We start from the raw sequence: 15,335 nt of genomic DNA on the forward strand, positions 1-15,335 counted from the left end.
ATCTAGATTCAGTATTTTTTAAAATAAAATTTTATTGATTTATTTTTTATGCCACCTACCTTTCCCAATGTATCACTTTCCCTCCCAGAGATTAAGAATAAAAAAGAGGAAAAATAAAAATTTAGCGAAACTAATCCATATAGAGGAAAAAAAAGTCATCATAAGTAATAATATATACCCATAGCCCCAGCAAAGAAGTGAGGGGAAGTGCCTCCTTTTATCTCTTCCTTGAGACCAAACTTGATCGTCATCATTTTATAGCGTTCCATTTTGATTTGGGGGTTTTTTGGATTGTTCTTTTCCATTTACATTATTGTATATGTTGTTTTCCTGATTCTGCTTACTTAAGTGTTCAATATTAGTCATTGCATTTATTCTGAATCCATTTGTGAGTAAAGTTAATAAATCGGTCTTGACCTATTCCACTCCCAAGCATGTTCCCCAAGGCAGCTTTTTATTTACTCTATTTAGCCATTGTGCATATTGTTCTAGTTTTGTTTTCATTGCTCTTCATTAGTTCATATGTGTCTTTGCATGTTTCTGTAAATTCTTCATATTCTTGGTTTCTTGAAGAGCTATATAGCATCTCATTTCGTTCATCTAGCAGTTAAGCTTTTCCCCATTCTGTGGGTACTCATCCTGTCATAGCTTTTTGGGGCCACAAAAATTGCTTCTATGAGTATTTTGTCATGTCCATACATGACTTTGCTTTTTGTCTTTGACTTCCTTGGGGTATCCTGTAGTGGGGATTGCTAGGTCAAAGGTTAGAAACTTTTTCAAATAATTACAAATCCTTTTCCAGAAAGGTTTGACTTTCTGCAACCCCTCCAGCATTGACTATCTCCATCTTTTATCATCTTATCCAGTTTGAAAGGGATGAGGTGAAATTTTAGAGATTTTTGAATTTTGTAGCCTCCTCATTTTATAGAGACAGAAAGTGAGATTAAAGAGAGGAAGTGATTTACCCAGGGTGATTCATGGAGTAAGTGGCAGAGCCTGGACTAGAAGCCAAGTCGTCTTGTTTTATGTGTGTCACATTGCCTTGTTTGACAATAATATATTAATCCTATCAAATTTCTTCTGTCTACATTTCAAGTAGGACAAAATAGATAGTGTAATGAACATTTATGCAGGTGAGAAGATAAGGCACTGACCTATACTCCCCAGGTCTTAGTTCAGACCACCTTGCCCATTTTGACATTTATTAATTCCTCTCACTGGTGACCTTGAGAGATGTGCCCTCATTTTCACTTTGCTGGTTCTCACTGAAAATGACCTTAATTAAATTTTCAATCACAGCCCAACACTAGCTTCCTTCTTTCTATCTTTTATGTCAAATTACTATAATTACAGTTTTCTCACTGCCTAGACCAGAAGGCAGAACATCTCTTTATAGTAGATGTCATGTCAAAATTCAAGAAGCTTGATTTTTAAAGTACTCTATCAACTAATTACACTCGGTATTATTTGTCCCACTGAACCCCAAAGCAATTTGCCATTCTTTTACTTCCCCTAGGCCTTGTTTCTCCCTTTTTTGCATCTGAAGGGTTATTTTAGTTGATCTTCATTTGGCCTTTTCAGAGACTGAAGACAAGCAACCATATATGGTTAGGGTTGTAGCACTTGTGTAATTGCTTGCTTATGTTATTGAAAGATTTAAGCTTTTATTTTTAGCCATGCTCTAAAAAGAAAGTCTATAAAGAACCTTATAAATTAAGCAAGTTTTTGTGTCTTCATTTAAGACTTGGAATTTTTTTTTAAAGTAGAGTTCATCAGTTTATGCAATTGTTGTCATTAGAGGAAGATCATTTCCACAATAACACTGAACTGTGTTGCAATATTTTGATCTAAGCTCAACACTTTATTTCTACTTTCCCTGGGTTTTTGGGACAAATGATTTCCTGTTGGAGAGGAGATACTTGGTATCTTCTCCTCATGCACTTTATGTACAGTATGGCCATGGAGACAGTGTAAACAGCCTTGGTTCTTGGGCTTCATTTGTCTTTTTCTTCAAAGAGATTTTTGATTGTGTTCTGTGGGATGGGATGTTTTATAAATATGATCTTCTTGAACTGAACGTCACAAGGGCCCTGATGGCTCATTGTGTAATTTGGGCAAAGTTTCTTAGTTTCTCTAGGCAATAATCCTTCCATATGATTAACAATATCTTACATTTATGTAGTGCTTTGTAGGTCACAAAGTACCTTCAAAGAACTCCTTCATTTTATCCTCACAATATCCCTTTGAGGGTAGTTAGGGCAAGGATTGTTATGCCCATTTTATAGATGAGGAAACTGAGGTTCCTTCATGGAAGTAAAACCACTTGCCCAAGGTCATCCTGCTACAAAGCAGGAGAACAAGGACTTGAGCTTCTAGTTACTTGTTTTTCCCACAGTACTGTGCTGCCTGTGGGACTTAGAATAAACAGAAATCAACTCATCTATGGACCGGTCAAATGTGGAGAGTCTTGATTTAGACCCCAAATAGTATTTGTTAATTTTTGAAACCCACTTTTATTGAGTAGCAAAGCAATAAAGTCAATACAAGATGCACAGCTGTTTAATGTTTGCCCCATTTACAGATGGGTTAGATTCTTCATATAGGCACAGGAGAAATTACTTTCCACCTAATCCTTTCTTCAGGACAGTTAAACATTGTGGCAATTAACATTGTAATGCCGACCCCTGTAAACTGAAAGTTCTTATTCCCAAAATGTTGTCTTGTTTTGGCTCCTGGGGCTGTGACTGGATTCTGGGAGACTAGAACATGTCTTTTGTTACTTTGGTGAGAATTTGTAACCCAGAGCCATGGAGTGTTAGAATGCCTGCTGATGAATTGCGCTGGATGCCCATGCACAGGGAGTCGAATTGCAGGTCGTGTGTCCTGGCTCCCTTGGAGGCTATTGCAAGATCTTCAGTGTGACTTGAAGGGGTAGCCACAGCACCTGAAGTCTCTCACAACTACTTCCGAGTGGAGTGCTGAGGGCCTGAACAAGGATGATAGAATTGAGTGGAGTGGAGTTGGGAGAAGGGGATAGTTTTAAGAGATGTTGCCAGTCAGGAGGAGTGACAAGATTTAACAAAAAATTGGAGGTGGGGGTAGAAAGAAAAGGAAGAGTCAAGCTGACTCTAAGTTTTTGATCCTTGGTATTTGGGAAGATTAGCACATTAGGATAAAACTTTGATATCCACAAACTATAAGGAATAGGCACAGCATGATACCCGCAAGAGCGCTGAAACTGGAGTCAGTCTGGGCTTTGAATCTCAACTTGACTTGTGTGACCTTGGACAAGTCACTTGTCTTCCTCGGGCATCAGTTTCCTTATCCATAAAATGGGAGAGTTGGACCACATGACCTCTTGGGTCCTTCCCAGTTCTAGATCTATGATCCCGTGATTCTGTGATACAAATTCACAAGAAAAATGTCTGTTTCTTAACGGCTGAATGTTCATAAAAGATATGGACAGACCAGTTCTTGAAGAAACACAAATTGTTAAGCGTTTGAAAAATTGGTCAAACTCATGATTATAGAAATGTACATTAAAGTAACTTTGACCTTCATAAAATTAGTCGAGATAGTTAAAAATGGTAAAATTCAGTTATGGCAGGCTCTGAAGAGACAGGCCTACTGTTGCACTGCTGGTGATGCAGTGGATTGATGAGATCTGTCTTGAGGGCTTTCTGGCAATGTGCCGTGAGTTACAAGATTTATTCCCTTTGACCAAGCGGTCCTACAACCAGGACCATCTCCTCAACCTAGTGATATCTTCTAATGTTACAGAGAAGGGAAAAAGGTCTATGTTTCCAACAGTATTCATTTATTTGTATTATAAACAACCTATCTTCCAACAGTTGAGGAATGACTGGATAAAATGTATGTTATTGGCAGATTGCCATGAAATATTATTTTTTTGGGGGGGGTGAGGCAGTCAGGGTTAAGTGACTTGCCCCGGGTCACACAGCTAGTAAGTGTCAAGTGTCTGAGGTCAAATTTGAACTCAGGTCCTCTTGATTCCAAGGCCAGAACTTTGTCCACTGCGCCATCTAGCTGCCCCACAATGAAATATTATTAAAAATTGGAGTAGATGATTGCTGAAGTCCATCCCAGTTCTAAACCTTGTGAATCTGTTGTATATTAAAAATGGCGACTATGAAATATGGAAAGTCTTGTATGAAGTGATGCAGAAAGAAGAGGGGAGGATCAGAAAAAAGCCATGAATATTGGGTTTTTTCTATATAAAAATAGCAATAAGCTATACAAAACAAAGCTGTATGAAAATGCAACAAAATCTTTTCAATACACAGAAAGGAGACTAGAAAATGACAGAGCAAATGAGATATATTAAAGTTTATATTTTCCTTTTGGTGTAGTTTAGTTTTATTTTATGAGTGATTTTTATTCCTCAATTATTCACTTCTGTTAATATTGTTAATTTTATGACAAAAAAAATTTTTTTTTAAGAGGGACATAGTGGGATACTTAGGCCCAAGGGCTGCCTGTTCAGTCTAAATTGAAAGTAGGACCCAAGCTAGACAGAAAAGATTTTATGTTCCTCATTCACTAGGGCGAGCTGAGAGGTGAAGCTCTATAGGCTAGCTACCAAGATGGAACTAGAAAGAGTTAAATTCTAGCTGTAACTAGTTAGTGATATGATCTCAGGCAAGTCATGTAAACTTTCAGCTCCTCAGTTTCCCAGGCAGTAAAACATGAGAATTAGCTAGATGAGCTCTGAGGTCCCATTCTGCTCTTCAATTCAGTGGATTTAGTTCAATAGCTTAGGTCATTCTTGGAAAACAAGGCAGAGCCATAGCTGATGAGCAGGGCCTAGATTCTGAGAACAAGGGGGAGGTGCCAGGCACTGGGGAAATCTTTCAATTGGACCAGGATGGATTTTGCATGGAGTCTAAGGAAAATGACTTTTATTTTTGTCTTTGCATCCTCAGTGCCTAGTAGAGAGCCTGGCACGTAGCAGGCATTTAATAAATGCTTTTGAACAGAATTTAGAAGATTCTTCACAAGTGTTTACATTTTTTTAATTGTACACTTAAAAACAACCTATAAAAATAACAGTGTAGAGTAATTCACCAAAATTTAAATCTGAACTATTTACATTTGATTAGGGAAAAGTATATCCATTTTAGAAAGAAATTAACTATGCTAGTTTAGCCTGTGTCTTTTTTCAATCCATTTATATATCTACAAAGTGTTGTCACTTTTCTTATATTTGATATGCATGGTTATAATCTATTTGTATTCTTATCCTTCCAACCTTGTTTTGTATCACCCTAAAGCCTCTAATATTTCTTTGCATGGTTCATGTTTTTTATCTCTTACAACACAGTGGCTTTCTCTTAAATTAATTTAGCGTAATTTGTCTGACCATTGTCTAATCATTGGACATAGATTGCTTCCAGTCTTTCAATTTTACAGATAAAGCATATGGGAATGTTAACGCACAGATGCTTCCCCTGCCACCCTTCCCCCCTCAATAACATTCCTGTCTGCGTAAGGACAGCAAACATTTATATCATGCTGCTGTAAGCTTTGCAAAGCATTTTAAGTTTATTAACTCATTTGGTCCTTATAACAACTCTATGAGGTAGGTGCTACTATTATCCCTACTTTACAGATGAGGAAACTAAGGCTGAGGTTGACTCATAGTATATAGCATTGGAATCACTGAATTAGAGAGCACAATCAGCTTTGTACCAACCCATGTTCCCACTAGCATCTAATAGAGGGCCTGTTTCCCCTGGATCTCTAAGGTCCTTTACAGCTAAAAATCCATGAGCCTGTGACTTCTCTGTTATTTTTGTATTCACTTAAGAAAGGAGACAGTTAACCTCCTAAAATATTCCAAGGCTTGTGGAGCTCTGGCAAAATTCATTAGGGGAGTCCAGGAGAAGAAATTGGGGAGGCCACTGACCTAGAGGAAGGGTTCTGTAGAGCAGCCAGGCCAGGCAGTATGTGAGGGCACAGGAAGAATCGGAGTACTTTTCTTCCTGAGCCCCTTCTCTGACCCATGGTGCGCCCAGGGACAGATGGGAAAGGGAAAGCAGGGGCTTTCTCGTATATCATAAGTTATCCCTAAAGGATTTAAGCATGACTTTTCCAGTTAAAGAAGTTGTATATTGCAAGAGTCCAAGAACTTAGTGTGATTAGCGGGTGAAACAATCCTGACTAAAATGTGAGATCCCACTTATTCTCATAAGAAAAAAAGTTGGAAAACTAAACTGCAATTCAGAATGGAGGTGGGCAGGGAGTTTGCTGGGGATAGAAGAACTGAAAGAATGCCAAGGAATAAATCAAGGACTGACTTAATTCTCTTAATTTTTCCTAGGATGATAGGTGAGGCCCTGAGCCAACTGGACCCTGGTTTTTCTACCCCTTAGTGATTTAATGCTTTGAGGAAAGGTGGGACAGTGATGCTAAGTGAAGCTGTTGTGTGAACGAGGGAGCCCTGTGCTTTCCTAGCAATTGTGCAATAACAAACTTTTCCATTTTGGCCTTAAACTTAATTAAAACACTGCTCTTCGGCCAAGATTTATCTTATGTTGGGGGTTGGTTTGTAGTGATGTGAACTCTAGGCCCTAGAAATATTGCCAAATCTGCAAGAAGCTGGTGTAAAGTTAAGTCAACAGGTTACAGTTGTGTGTGGGTGTGTGTGTGTGTGTGTGCGTGTGTGCGAGCTCCTTCACGTGCATGCAAGTGTTCATATACGTATACCTGCTCAGGAAACTTTATTTTTCCCTGTTGGATTTTAGATTGCTATAAGAGGTAGCCATGAGTTTTGATCTCAAACTGTTTGTTTCTAGCTATCATAGGCATAAATACGGTCTAAAGAGGTATAAAAAATAGGAGGATTTTTCTCTCCTTTATTGTATTTTCTTTCTCCATTTTATTTGTTTTATTGATTTATTGATTGATTTATAACAGAAGTAATAACTAAAGGTAATTGGAACTTGCCTAGGCACAGCTATTTCTGTTGTCTAGCTGCTTCTTCCCTTTCTTCTTTTCCTTTTATCCCTTTTTCTCTCTTCCTTTTGCTTTCTTTTCTCCCTTCTCCCTACAGCCATCCCATTCTCTGTTAGGCAGGCCAGAAAGGTAGGAATTAGTGTTTTGGAAGCTGAGGTTTAGCTGAAGTGACTTGTCCTTCTCCTATGGCATGTGAATCCTGGCTCTGAAGCTTGAAGCTGGGTTTTCTGACTCCCAAGCCCAGCACTTGCTGCATTGGACAGAAGCATCAAACTCTCCACTTAAGCCAGAACCAGATTAAGATGTCCTTGGGAAATATTTAACAAAATAAATAAAAATGCAATACAACATAGGTAATGTTCATTTGTAGTTTTCTAAGTTGGTATGCAGCCTCAGGAATTGGTTTCTATTTGAGTTTGATGCCACTGCCCTAGACCACCCTGCTGAGACACTAAGAGCTGAAGTATCAAGGAGAGGAGGAGATTAGGCACCTGTGTACTCTTTGGGTTGTTGAAATGCTGATTTCTTGTGACTTTCTTTGCTCTGACCTTTCCCTTTTCTCTCCTTTGTTGGTACTTTATCCAAATCATTTACGTTGGCTATTTTATCGGCTTTCATGGCCATGTTCTACCAGGACAGCTTCCTATCCAGCCCCACTCTCTCTCTAGGGCTCCATTCCTACGTGATTCACTACCTGTTGGACATTTCAAATAATGGGTGTCATAGACATCTCAAACTCAACATATTCAAAAGAGAACTTGTCTTTTTCTCCAAAACTCTCATTTTTTCCAGACTTCCCTGTTTCTGTCAAGAACACCACCATCTTTTCAGATCCTTCCTTTTACCATCTTGATGTCATCTTTAACTCTCCTTCAACTTACACATCCATTTAGTGGCCAGATCTTGTGGTTTGTATCTCCATGACATCTGTCCCATCCAATCTTAGTTCAGGCCCTCATTTCCCCTTGCCTGCGCTATTATAATAGACTCTTAATTAGTCCTTATTCTAAGTCACTCCTTACTCCAATCCATCCTCCATCTAGCTACCAAAGTGATTTTCCTAAAGTACAGGTCTGACCATGTCCTCCTTCTAATTCACTGAACTCCAGTGGCCCCCAGTTGCCTCCAAGATTAAACATAAATGCCTCTGTTTGGAATTTAAAGCCCTTCATAATTTGGCATCAACCTACTCTTTTGTCAATCAATTGATAAACGTTTATTGAGCTCCTACTATGTGCCAGGTACTGTGCTACTTTTCTACCCTTATTATACATTACTGCCCTTTATACATTCTGTGGTCCAGCCAAACTGGCCTTGCTGTTCTTCACACACCATGTTCCATCTTTCATCTCCAAGCCTTTGCAGTGACTGACCCCTGGGCCTGAAATGTGTTTCTTTTTACTTGTACCATTTTGAATCCTTATTTCCTTCAAGACTCGTGTCAATGAACAGCTACCTAAATCCTTTTGGGATTTACCCCCCCATTATAGCTTTTTGGGGACCCCACTCCCAAAATTGCTGTGTATTTATTGTACCTATAGTCTGCGTATCCTCATTCATGTACATGTTGACTTCCTCTATAGAATGTAAACTTCTTAAGACTAATTCACTTTAGTTTTTGTGCCCCAGAGCCTGATTGAATGATTGATTTGGGGGGTAGCTTTAGGAAGGCAGTGGGTTTTGAACTGGGCCAAGATAATATTTGTCTCCATGTAGGATGTAACAGACAGAGCCCAGAGCCCTAGTCCTGACTCTGTCATTAAAGAATTGTGTGATGTTGGGCAATTCTAACTTCTCTGGGCCTTTGTTTTTTCATCTGTGAAATGAGGGCATTGGAAGAGATGACCTCTACACATGAAGAGCTGTCTACATGCCACTTTCTTTTCCCTTATTCCTGTGCTGAGGATGAGAAGTAAGGAGGCACAAGGGCGGGGGTAGTTTGGCATAGGAGAGCTAGAGGAGGTGAATGGATCCTTTTTTGAAAAGGGGTGTGTGGGGGGGGGGGGGGTGGGTGTGTGGGTGTGTGTGCACGCGCTCTGGATTTCCATAATGGCATAATGTATAGAGCACTGTGCTTGGAGTAAAAAAGACCTGAGTTCAAATCTGACCTCAGGCATTTAGCTGTGTGACCGTGAGCAGGTCACTTGACCTCTGTTTGCCTCAGTTTCCTCAACTGTAAAATGAGGATGATAATAGTACCTACTTCCCAAGATTGTTGTGAGCAACAGATGAGATAATACTTATAAAGTGCTGCATCATTATTAAATTACTTGTGTTAGCTACACATTATCTTCAACGCAAAGTGTGCCATGTCCATTTATTACAGTTAATTTTTTTTTTTTTTTAAAAAGACTGACTGGCTTATAACATGCAGTTGGCATTGCAAGCATCTGAATGACCAACCCATTAGAATCATATAAACAAGACTATACAAATCCTTGTGGATAGAACACTAATATTTGTTCTAGAGGGTTTTAAGAAAAACAAAACCTCTTTTCTTCTCCTCTCTTCTTCCCCCTCATAGATGTTTTTGTCTTTTAGAGAGGCATTTGGAATCACAGCTAATTGCCTGTGTGCTACTCATGAGCCCAGTTAGGGCTACTGCAATTATCTCACTGGCTAGAGACAGAGAAAAACACAGTGGGCGTAAGCAAGATCAGAGGAGAGCAAGTCTGAAGAACATTTTATTGTTTCATATATGTACATTTTCTTTTTCCATGTAACATATATACTCTAACCTTGTTCACTATTATGAACAACTCTTTTCTTGTTGTAAACTCAATTCATGAATTCATTGGTGCAAGAATACTTCCTCTACCAATGTAGATCAACTTCCGTTTTGCCACTTAAAAGTTTTAGAGCCAATATACGTCAGAAGCAGGATTTAAACTCAGGTCTTCCTCTCTCTATCCGCCCTGAGAATCCTGTAAAACATTTTTTGTTTTAATTTTTCATGTCTTTTGTTTTAGCCACATTTCTTTCCAAATATATTCCTTCTTTCTTTACCCAATAAGCCATACCATGTAACAGAGAGAGGAAATAAAGCACTAGGTAATACAGTGTCTCTGCAAATCAGTGTACCACATCCATAGCCTCCAGAGTGAAAGGAAAGAGGAACATTTTCTCAGCCCTTCTCTGGAGCCAAGCTTGGCCATTGTAATGAGATAATATTCGACTGAAAGACATTGAATATCTCTAGTTTTGATTTTCATTATCTGCTTTAATTATTTGTTATGGTCAACTACCACCATTTCTACTTTAGAGGGTAGAAACCTGAGACATAGAAACAGTTAACTGCATGAGTCATATGGTGAATCCTCAATCCACACATCTCAGTAAGGGGAGAAACATTAGCTCCCTTTAGTTAGAGTTCTGTCTGTGTTTAAATACCTAGATTGGGAGTGGGAGAGGGGAAAGAAACTTCTGCTGTACCAGGCCAACTTTAAGGTTGTAAAATGGAGGTGGGAGGGAAATTACTGTTTGAAGAAAGATTACAGAGGGATGAGTCATAAAGGAGGGTTGATAATGACTTGGGCTCCATTTTGGGGAGTGATTGATGTGAGCCACCAGATAGAAAATAGCAAGGGCTGAGATCTCAGGACAGCTGGCCAAATCTAGAGATGCCCTCCTAATGCTATTAATTGGTTTTGTGAGGTACACATTAGGTAAAACCAGGGGCAGGTACCTAGCAACAGGCTAACAGTGTGCAGTGGACTGAGTGATGTGTGAGGTTTCATATTGTGATGGAGTTCAGTATTGTTTGGAACTCACCTGAGGGGTCTTTGCCAGGAAAGACTACAAGTGTGCGTTGGCTTGGGAGGCATCCCTAAAGGTATTAAGAACCTGGTAAGATTCTGTAGGCCACAGATTTCAGGGAGTTTGTGAACTTGGATGAGAGGAAAAGATCTTTATTTCAATAATTGGTTTCCATTGTAGTACTTTGTATTTTATTCTTTAAAATTTTTAATCAGTAAAAATCTATTTTCGCTCCCTACCCTTCTCCTTTGGGGGAAAAAAAAAGAAAAACAAAACACTTTTAACAAATATTCACAGTCAAAACAAATTCCAGCATTGACCATGTCCAAAAAATGTATGTCTCATTCTGTACCCTGAGTCCATCTATGTATTTTATGCATTTAAAAATATGATTCTGAGAAGGGGTCCATAGGCTTGACCATACTGCTGCCCTAGGGGGCTGATGCCACACCTAGGTTCAGAAACTCTCTTGCCTGGGGGCTCACTGAAGGGGGGTTGTGCATGGGTAAAGAAGGGCTGAAAGACATGTTTGGGATGCTCCTGATTTCTCTGTTCCTGAGTACGAGCTGTGGGGAAACAGTGTAGTTAGCAACATAAGAGATTAAAGGGTGGTGGGGACTGGGGGATGGTAGGCATAAAAAGAAATTTGAATTGCAGTACTGTAGACAAGAACTTGTATTGTATTTAGTTGTAGAAATGGATTTTTCTCCCTTTTGGTTTGGACTTTGGTTAAGCCCGGATCCCTGAGACAGAAAAAAGAAGGTCATTCACTTGAGGTGCCTCAAGAGGAGCTTTTCTGTTTTAATTTACCTCAAGTTGGAATCAGATCTCTTTAGCTTTAGGCCTTCTTTTCTCAGCTTTATGAATATTAGTGTCCTTGCAGTTGTTAAACTCTATTCCTTCTGAAAATTTTCACCTCTTCCTAATCAAACCAGTGTCTGGGGGCACAACTTTGTGCAGATTATTGTATGGCAGAGGCTGCCTAACCAGAATATTCTTCTCCTCCCTCTTCCTGTTCTCTCCCCCATTCTCTCCATCTTTTTTCCTCTTTCTCCTAATCTTTCCAACTCTCTCCCTTCTCTCTCCTTTCTCTCTCTTCTCTCTTCTTTTTCTCTCTTCCCTTTTCTCTCCTATTTCACTCTTTTCCTCTCTTCCCCCCTCTGCTTCCCTCCCTCTCTCTTCATCTCTTCCCTCCTCTCTCCCCATCTCATCTTCCCCACCTCTTCCCTCTCTTTTCTTCTTCTTGCTCTCTCTCCCTCTCCGCCCCTTCTCTGCCCCAACATGAACTGTTTTAGCAGAGGCATCTCAGTATTATTCTGTGTCCATACAAAAAATGGTAAGCTTTTGGAGATTAAAACTATTAACGATAATTATATATGCTTTTTAATTAAGGTAAACTATGCAAGCTGTGATACAGAAGACATAGCTTACTGAAAGTAAATGTAAAAGGACTCTGTTTTGAGGTACAGGGGGTTCTAACTAGTCTTTCAATTCCAACATTCTTTTACTTCCATAGCTGCCAAGTCCCATCTTAAGATTAATATTCCTATGGGCCGCTTGGATTGTTATTTATTAACCTCTCTTTGGTATTATGCACTGAGCTGTTGCATTTTTAAAATTTAAATTTAATTTTCAAATGTTGTACTCATGTTCTTTTTTTATATTGCTATCACTCAATCTTCCCTTTTCTCCTTGATTGCTAAAAGAACCCTCAGAACCGTTCTTTGGAGCAAATATACTTTCACAAAACCAAGTATCCCTTTGGCTCCATCTAGCCATAGAACGCTTCCCTCTGCATCTGCAGCCCACCACTCCCTCTGCCAAGAGGAGGGAGACATGCGCCATGCTCAGTCCCCACTGCCTTGAGCAGAACTCTCACGTCTCTCAGCTCTGTTTTTCTTTACATGATTGTGGCCCTTGTGTAAACAGTTCTTCTGGCTCTACTCCGAGGCACTGATGCCCTGAACATAATGTTTTCTGCCCTGCCCTTCTCTGGCAACCACCACGGATTTGGGCCTGGCATTGGGAAATGGTCAGCATGGTGCTGAGGCATGTGAAACTGAGAGACTGCCTCATTTCCCAAGATTCATGACCATCATTTCTAATTAATCATTGGTCATTTCTAAAAGAGACAAACTCCATCTTTCGATTTTAAATTAATTTTAGGTCTTGTTGCATAACACCAAATATATTAAAATGTTGTAATGATCACTTCCTCCAGGTATATCCCTCCAATAGTGAGTTCTCCACTAGTAATAAAATGGTTTGATATTTGCTAAAAGCATACGAGTAGGCTTATTGAATATTCATTTATAGCACTTTAAAGTTTATAAAGCATTTTACAAATATTTTATCCTCACAACAAACCAGTTATTGTCCTCATTTTACAGATGAGGAAACTGGAGCTGAGAATAGTTAAATGACTTACCCAGCATCATACAGCTAGTAATTGTCTGAGGTTGAATTTGAACTCAGGTCTTCTTGTTTCCAGGGTCCAGAGCTCTATTTACTGTATCACTTATCTGCCAGAGGGGACTTTAGAGATCACCTATTCCAGTGATCACCTAACCCTGTATTTTACAGATTGGGAAATGCCAACATGTAATTAGCCAAACTCAAAAGTGAAGCATGTGCTGTTCCATTGGCACTTTCTGTCAGTGGAACACTTTCTGTTGTTTGTTTCTGCTTTTTGAAAAGTTTAATGTTTTTGAAGCTGACTTACTTATAATAGTGCATTTTTTAAAAAAATAGGATTTTATTGATATCTTTTGTTTTCATATCACCTACATTTCCTATTTTGTCCCTCCCTCAGCCCTTGCAAGAGATCCATTCTTATAACAAAGAACAAAAAAAAAGAGGAAAAAAAAGTTCAGCAAAGCTTATCAATAAATAAAAACGTTTTGACACTATGTGCAGCATTCCAAATTTATATTTCCCTAGCCCCTAGCCCCCCATGAAGGATGCTTTCTCATGTATAGTACAAAGAATGGATCAGTACATGCCATTTGGCAACATGAATTGACTTTTTCAGCGGTATCTAGTGGTCTAAATGAGAAGTATTGGACACTCAGCCGGTGGGCCCCATGTAGCCCAGGACAGTCCAGAGTGGGACTCAAACCAGATTAGAATGTAGTTGGGAAATATATAGCTGAGCAATAATACCATAAAACAGATAATTATTACATTTTAAAATAAGCCATGATGCTGCCTTCAGGGAGCTTATGTATGGTTAGTGGCCCCCATTGCTATTTGAGTCTGACACCATTGGTCTTAGTCACTTTTTTTTTTTAGTCGTTAGATTTTGAAGCCCATTTGTCTTGGATTTCCCCTCTCAAACTATCTTAAATCAACTGCAGTCAAGAGTTTTATACTCCAGGTGGTGCTGTTCTCCTACTTATTAGGAGCAGCTTGCATTTCAACACTTTGCTGTGTCTCTGCCTTACATTAAGTCAAACACCTACAGATAAATTTAATGGTAAAAAAATAGCAAGGTCGTGGAGCTGCCCCTGCCCCCCCCCCCCCCCAGGGCTTGCAGGACAGTATTCTGTATTTGCCTTTGTTTCTAAGGGAATAATGGGGGGCTAGGCTGCCACATCCTTGGCAGGCATGAAACTTGAATCTGCGGGATCTGTTCATTGTAGTCTCATGTGAATTTTTCCTGTTTTGTTTTCAGATCCGAGGGTTTCTGTCAAGGTTTGATCACGTCCTTCCTGTCAGCCTGGCCTTTGACAAGTGTACTGCTTGTTCCTCTAAAGTAAGTTACTCTGCGTCCGGTTGACTCGCTTTGTTTACCACTTTGATGGCTTGTACTTGACTTCTGTATCCCCATAAATATTACAAGAGACGTGAAGCCAGACTGTCAGTGGCTTTGGATGGAGAGACAGGGCTGGAAACACTGGGGCTCAGGATCTTTTTTTTTTCCATCTACTTAAGCTCTCTGACCCACATTATTCTTGCCAAAAAAAGGAACCAGCCTATGAAGACTTGGTTTATGGCGTCTGAACAAAAGGCTGAATTTCCTACCTCGGATCCATATCAGTTATTGGAGCCCCACAGTTTTGTTCATAGCTTCAGCTTCTCTAGCCTGACTTCTTACCCCGGTCTGCCTTCCCCTAGGTCTGGCCTGTGTATTACCCAAGGATGGGGTGCCCAGGCAGATTTCCCCCTGAGTTGCCTTTGTGTAGTAAATGAAAAGTAAACAAAGATTAGGGTCCTGGGAGGCAGCCAATCAAAGGGCCTTTCAGCTTTGATCTTTCCAAAAAGGCTCTATAAATAGAGCTGGGATGTTGTCCATGGTAATGGAAACTGTCTGATGTATTTTAAGACCATAGTTGTGGCAGGTTATAAAAATAAATAGTCTTTAAGATATTGTCTATTTTATTTTTACACATGTACGTATGCCATACGTGATTTCCTTTTGCATACTTTTTCGGTCGTTCTAACACTGAGTTTCACCAGGGCCTTTTTTGACTTGTGATCCTTGATAGGTCCAGATCTTTACGTTCAAGTTGTGTGTGAAATTGTGCTATGGCTGTACTTCCTAGTATGATTTGGGAATTGTTCGCCCTGCCCACCTGCTTCTGGCTTCTAGGTGTATTCAGGGG

General features: G+C 39.6%; 1 protein-coding gene across 7 annotated transcripts in view; it reads left to right on the forward strand.

Annotated features, from left to right (window-relative positions):
• Nucleotides 1-15,335, forward strand: part of ATG7 (autophagy related 7) — a 262,756-nt gene that overhangs the window by 63,926 nt on the left and 183,495 nt on the right. For all 7 annotated transcript variants that reach the window (XM_027863693.1, XM_027863695.1, XM_027863698.1 and 4 more), the window contains exon 17: nt 14,405-14,485. In XM_027863693.1, the coding sequence (XP_027719494.1) occupies nt 14,405-14,485 (81 nt within the window). The remainder of the gene's footprint in view (nt 1-14,404; nt 14,486-15,335) is intronic.

The sequence above is a fragment of the Vombatus ursinus genome, unplaced genomic scaffold (genome assembly GCF_900497805.2).
Source record: "Vombatus ursinus unplaced genomic scaffold, bare-nosed wombat genome assembly UNPS02014773.1, whole genome shotgun sequence".
In the NCBI taxonomy this organism is placed as follows: domain Eukaryota; kingdom Metazoa; phylum Chordata; class Mammalia; order Diprotodontia; family Vombatidae; genus Vombatus; species Vombatus ursinus.